We start from the raw sequence: 6331 nt of genomic DNA, 5'->3' as shown, positions 1-6331 counted from the left end.
CTTAGACCTTCCTTGGCATCTAAAATAGGATATTGTGTAGCATCTGTTATTAATTCATATTTATGTAGTACCTTTCTCAGATATATCTAATATATAAAATTCTCGTGTCACGGTGTTCGAACTTACTCCTCTGAAACGGCTTGACTGATTTTTACCAAATTTAATATGCGTATTCAGTAGGTCTGAGAATCGGCTACTATCTATTTTCTAAACCCCCTAGTGATAAAGGTTGTTCACACTTAAAAATATTTTTTTATTTTTTTAATGAAATTTTTTGTTTTTATTTTTTTATGATACAGCGTACAAGAATACATACAACTATAAATTTTCACCCCTCTACGATCAACCCTTATTTTTTATTTGTAAATTAAAATATCAATTTTTTTTGCATAACAACGTTTGCGGGATCAGCTAGTATATATATATGTATATATATATCGCTATGCTTGGCAGTCGGATATGCACAGTGTGGTATTATGGCACGCAGAGGACGCTGCTGTCCATCCTGTGGAAATTTATTTGTGATCAGTGGCTATTCTATATAATTAATGTACAAAGTGTGAATTATATAAGATTATATCCCGGGAATCGAAAACACGACCCACCATTGCAAGTATCAGCACTCTACCACTGGGTTACCGCTGCTTTATTACTGTTCACTAACATTATTTTAGAAAATTAACGTCTGTTTGGTGCCAGATGAAGATAATGCAAGATAGAATTATTCTAAAACATTTTTCTTAGTGTTTTATTAGTGTACGAAAATTTTGATACATCGATAGTTGTTTTGTGTGCCTCGGTAATAAATGATTTTGTCTTCAATAACATATCACCTGTAGAATATTCATAGCTTGACATGGACTTTCCTTATAATGTTACAATAAGATCTAATGGAAGCGGTCTGTATCTAGTCTTTCATCGAATGTAACAATGTCGACCATCTTCTGGCTGGATGTCCTGCAGTTGACGGTCCGTGGTCTTCGCTACTCACGTAAGGTCCCAGCGGCTATCTGTTTAACTTAGATATTTTTTCCGAAGATAAAACACACGTATCATCTTTATTAACAATAGTTATGAATATCTATTGTTTATTATATGCATTTGTATTTTCTCTGTAGAAGTAGCCGCTGTTAGCCCTAAAGCTTTTACAGCTTCATCTAAACTGAGTTGTCCATAAACTTAAAAACTTACAAACTAGACAAAAAAAGCTGGTTGGGCGCCTACTTGTTCCAGAGGCTTTTCGGGAGTAGAGCTTTGAAAGGATGTGTTATTGATGTGTGCTTGCGGCTTGGGACGGCAGCGTGGACCACAGGCGAGCCAAGGAGGGATCCGAATCCAACCACGGTTACCCCAAGTTTTTCGTTAGGGAGCGGGCGGCCGCTTACTAAAAACGGGCGTTGTGGCGTGGTGGGTAGTGTTTGGTTTTATGTATAGCCCGGTGACATGAGTGAAGTGTCGCTGGTGCAGTGGTTGCCGGTGTTTTGTTATATATTTTTAATTCAGATAGCATTTGATAATGAAGTAATTACTAAGCCGAAAAACAAAAATGAAATGTACGCATTAATATATACTACGATTGTATTCATGATTACAATACATACATAGCTATTGCGTACACATATATCATAACTATAATCATATCAGTCATTGGACGTTCAATGCGTTGAACATAGATCTCTACCGTAGATGTAAAATAGGACTGGTTGGAAGCGAACTCTTGCGTTGCATCTGAAGTTACAATTAAACTTCAAATTTTAATGAAAATAACTATTAAACCTTCTGTAGCTTTAACAATGACAAAAATTATAAACGTAAATTTATTTATTTGTTAAAATTAAACAATTGTCGATTATTTTAAATGTATTTTTTTAATTGTCACAGGAAAAAAAATTGCTTTAATTATGAACTCCTGGTAGCATGACGGTGATATTGGTTTCAAAGTAAAAATAATTTCACTGTAATGCTTGCTTGCTTGCTACCAGGAGATCAGAATTAAGCCAATCACAATAGCGAAGGAAGTGTACTAGGGTGGCATCTTAACCGGGAGCCATGAGCAAAACAATGTTGAATGTTATTACAACACCTCGCATACGATTTTAAGCGTTACTCTTTTCAAAATAGAGTGCAATTTAGTTCAGTGTGTCACATATGACGAAGAGTGCACTGTGATTCAATAAAAGCGGACGAAAGCGGATCCAATATAAGGTCTCGGGTCGTGTAATATTGGGATGTTATATTTAGTATACCCGTTTTTGTGCACTGATGTACATACCAGGGCTTCTATTATAAAAATGTTCGTAGTATGTTAGATAATAAATGAAATAAATATAAAAATATTTGTTTATGTGAATCTAAGGTCCCACGCTGCGCTTGCCGCCATATTCCTGTCATATTGCACGAGCGATATGCTTGCCTGCTGCCATATCAGACCAGCAATCCTTAAAGCTACTTCTTCGCCTTGGTTATTCGTCTTACGGCAGAAATAATAATGTCATTATACATAAATAAAAACCATAATATAATAGATAGTTATTTCAAAAGTACACGATAAAAATTTAAAAATTATATTGAATCTAATAACTTTCCCAATAAAATGTGTGGCGCCAAAACGGCGGGGTAAACTATGGCGTCCCTTTGATGTTTACCGCTCAACTTCGTCAGTTATATTATTAAATTCGAAATTGCTGCGCAAGCAATCATTTCATCGTATAACTCCGAATCTTCTATCTCTTTTAGTCATGGATTTGTTATATAAACTGTCGTCTTTGCAACTGTATAACAAAGAGAGAGCAAGGAAATATATCTAGATATAAATGCAACTTTAGATATAGTTAATGAGTTAAACTGGAATAGTGCTTAATCTTGTAAAACGTTACTCTTATATTAAACCTAAATTTTCCAATACACTGTCACTTAGTCTATTGCGGATAAAAATTACATATTATATATATCAGCTGTTTATATATATTTCCCTTGTCACATTGTGCATTATCTATTGATTTTGAGCTGGTAAGATAGTAATGTATTATTCGTCATAAAATTATTTAGTTATTACTTTTAAAGTGTAAGCTATTTAATGGCGTCAAAACAAGCAAGAAAACTGTATAACCAAAGAGGTTTTATTGTATAATTCTAATTATGAAATACGAAAAAAGTTATCTAATATTCTATCCGTGTATGTATATAAAAGCGTAGGAGGGCCTTCATTAATTCATTTCAGGTGGGTGTTGGCGTGGGTGGTTAAAAATAATTGCTGTACTTTCTTTATAATCACTTTCTTTACACATTCAGATAAAAATAAAGTAGATAATAAGAATGATTGATAAGATATTGAGCGATTCGTTGCAGACGGTGCGCTGGCGACATTTCTTTTAAAATCTGCCTCGATCCAAGATGGCCGCCGCGCTACCATAGACACGACGCTCCGCTAGTGATTGACAAGTCACTCTTGACGTTGACTTTGACAGCACGACGACGCGACTCACAATGTTATACATTAATTAAAATTGTGAACATATTTTTATAAAAGATACTTACACTGGAAAGTTACCCTTGCATTGTATCAATAATGACGTCAAATAGATATAGTAGTTATAGCCGTACAGTATGACATATATACATATATTAAACCCATTCCTTTATTAATATATGGTGTTGCTTATGCATCCAGTTAAAGTATCAACTTATGTATACAATTATAGTGTCTATTTCTATCTTGTTTTAAACTTTAATTATATCTGTGGTAGCGCGACGGTAGAGTTCACACTTTGTGCACTAATTACATAAATCGTCATTGCTCAGAAATTAGTTTCCAGAGGATGAGCAGCCGCGTCTCCTGTGTACCATATCCTTCCATAGATATCTTTGGAGGGGCCTATGTTTTGCAGTGGGCGTCCTTGTACTGAATCGAAGATACAAACAGCATAATGATGAAATATGGTTTAAATACATTATCAATCCCTACATCTAATGACATACCCGCATTGTTGGTAATTCTGCCTAAATTAAATTACAGATTAATCAATACAATAGGGGTCGGTCTTGTGTGAACAAAGTACTTGATATGTTTGTATGAAATAATCGATTTGCATTGCAATCGCGTGGTGGATTGACCACACGCTATCCGTGAGAGGGCTGTATCCCAACTGTGATTTTGCTAATTGATCGGATGAATCGGCGATGATGACGAATTGCAGATATACTAAGTACGAACTTTTTTCTTAAACAATGTCACATAACTTTCCAAAAGTGAAGCTATCTATTTATATACTTTTAATGTCTTTTAGAACTTTTGCGTTTTGGCAACAAACTAAATGAATTTATACTTTCTTTTGAGACAATTTTCCTGTAGCTATTGGCGCAAAAGTATATTGCACTCAAAAATTTTCAAATTCATGTCTGTATGTTAGTATACAATGAATTTATGCAGTGATCTAAGTAAATATAAACTTTATTTTGAGACACTTTGTTTCCATTATTAAAAGATTTTTTTTTAATTTGTGTGGTTTCAGTATCCTCCTAGAAAACCAAAAGCAAGTTGTATATAAAAGGACATGAATAATTATAAGACACATAATTTCAAAAATTTTATTGATATTCATAACACGTACATAAATCTCGAAATTATTTACAAAACATAATTGATAATAATATTATATTTATATTAAATATCCCTTTTATATAAGTACAAATATATTCAAATGATTTTATATTCAAGTAATATTAAACTACACGAAATAATCGATAAGTAAATTGAAATTTTTATAAAGTCGATTTTGATCCATATTATCTTCTACAACTAATAACTGTGGTGATGAACGAAGCCAGTAGGATGGTCAGAAAGCTCGTGATGTCATATACTTTGACGGCCGCGTTGTAGAAACCTCCATACACTTGCAGACCGGCGGTCTCGATGCTGAAAAGACGATTTGAAAATATTATTTTCATAAGTAACAAATTAATATGATCATGAAAGACCTGAATTTCTTTATGAAGTCTTTCCACCTGTAAGAAGATCAGTATTCATCATCATCATCATCAGAATGTTACTTAGCACCTATAAAGACACGAACCAATAGAAAGGACTTGTAGCAAGTACTCCATCTCTTAGTCGACTTTGAGGCATTTCTTCTGTAGGCATCTTCTTCTTCTATTTAGGCGATGGACGCTTACTACAAGGCGTAGGGTTTCCCGAAATGTCGCCTTAATGACGGGTCTTACACTGACCGCATTCAGCGATTTCTCTCGAGTTTAACTATGTCGTCTGTCGACCTATTAGCGACCTTCGTATGCTATATTATGAATAAGCAAATGGAATTCTATGTCTTCTTTGGCCTTATTCATCTTCTTAGCAACCTATTGACGCTGATTTTTTTATCTATATCACAATTATTGTTTTAAGTGCATAATCCCTATGGGTTTTCCGAGAATATATCCGCTATCAGAAACCTGTCCACACATATTCAAAATATTTCTTTCATCCTCTCCCTTTATCAACTTTTTTTATCGTAATCTATCATCATCTTACCACCTTCTTCCGATGACCTTAATAACGTCGTCTGTCCATCATGTGGGTGTACCATATTCCCTGCGCATGTCGGCCACTGGTCTCCACACCAGAATATTAACAATATTAACTTATTTGATTAAAAATAAACTGCAACTTTGACTCTTTCTTTTTCTTAAACGCTCTATATAGGAGATATATTGTCGTCAGCGGCACATCGGAAAGGGGAATCCCACGGCAGAGTGCACTATATTTAAGTCGGGCCAATGAGAGCGCTCTACAAAACTTCTGGACTTGTGATTGGCTGTGTTTTTAACAGTTGAATATTGTTTTAAATAGTTTTATAAATATGGACAAAATTTAATCAATATACACACTACCGCACGGTCCGTATTGGGGGTGGCTTTCCGCCCTTTAATTGCAAACAGCGTGGTTCACCAGAGGGTGGAACTGGATCCTACCTTGGATTGCAGAGTGCATCACACTGTTCCAAGTTGTATACACAACAATCACACTACACACCCCTACACGGGTAGAGTTGTTTCTGTGTGAATGCAAGCGGCCAGTATTTTTTATTTTGATAAGTTCACGAACCTTTCTGCTCCGAACTAAGTACTGATGAAGCTGCAAAAGCCCTCGGGCTAACAGCATTAATTTACAGAAACAATGGATATAACTCCTTCTTTGGTCTTAGTTTTGTCATTACCACAAGACTTAGCGATTCTAGAAAGACTCCCACAACAAAAACAACCACAGTAATTGCTAGTGTACAAGGTGTTTATAGATAAAGCCTCATGAAGGTATAGTTTATATATCTGCAAAAGG

The 6331-nt window shown here is 34.9% G+C and overlaps 1 protein-coding gene across 1 annotated transcript in view; it reads right to left on the bottom strand.

The window, feature by feature from the left end:
• Window positions 1–4617: 4617 nt before the first annotated feature.
• LOC137931855 (angiotensin-converting enzyme-like protein Ace3) overlaps window positions 4618–6331 on the bottom strand; it is a 35774-nt gene continuing 34060 nt past the window's right edge. The window contains exon 4 of the mRNA XM_068775365.1: window positions 4618–4915. Within this exon, the coding sequence (XP_068631466.1) occupies window positions 4786–4915 (130 nt within the window). The 3' untranslated portion in view covers window positions 4618–4785. The remainder of the gene's footprint in view (window positions 4916–6331) is intronic.

This window comes from Battus philenor, unplaced genomic scaffold, assembly GCF_028537555.1.
Source record: "Battus philenor isolate CCGP_79_NKW_IND1 unplaced genomic scaffold, ilBatPhil1.0.hap1 SCAF_8, whole genome shotgun sequence".
NCBI classification, from domain to species: Eukaryota; Metazoa; Arthropoda; class Insecta; order Lepidoptera; family Papilionidae; genus Battus; species Battus philenor.
Note: the sequence above shows the minus strand (reverse complement) of the source record. Positions and strands in the feature narration are given on the sequence as shown.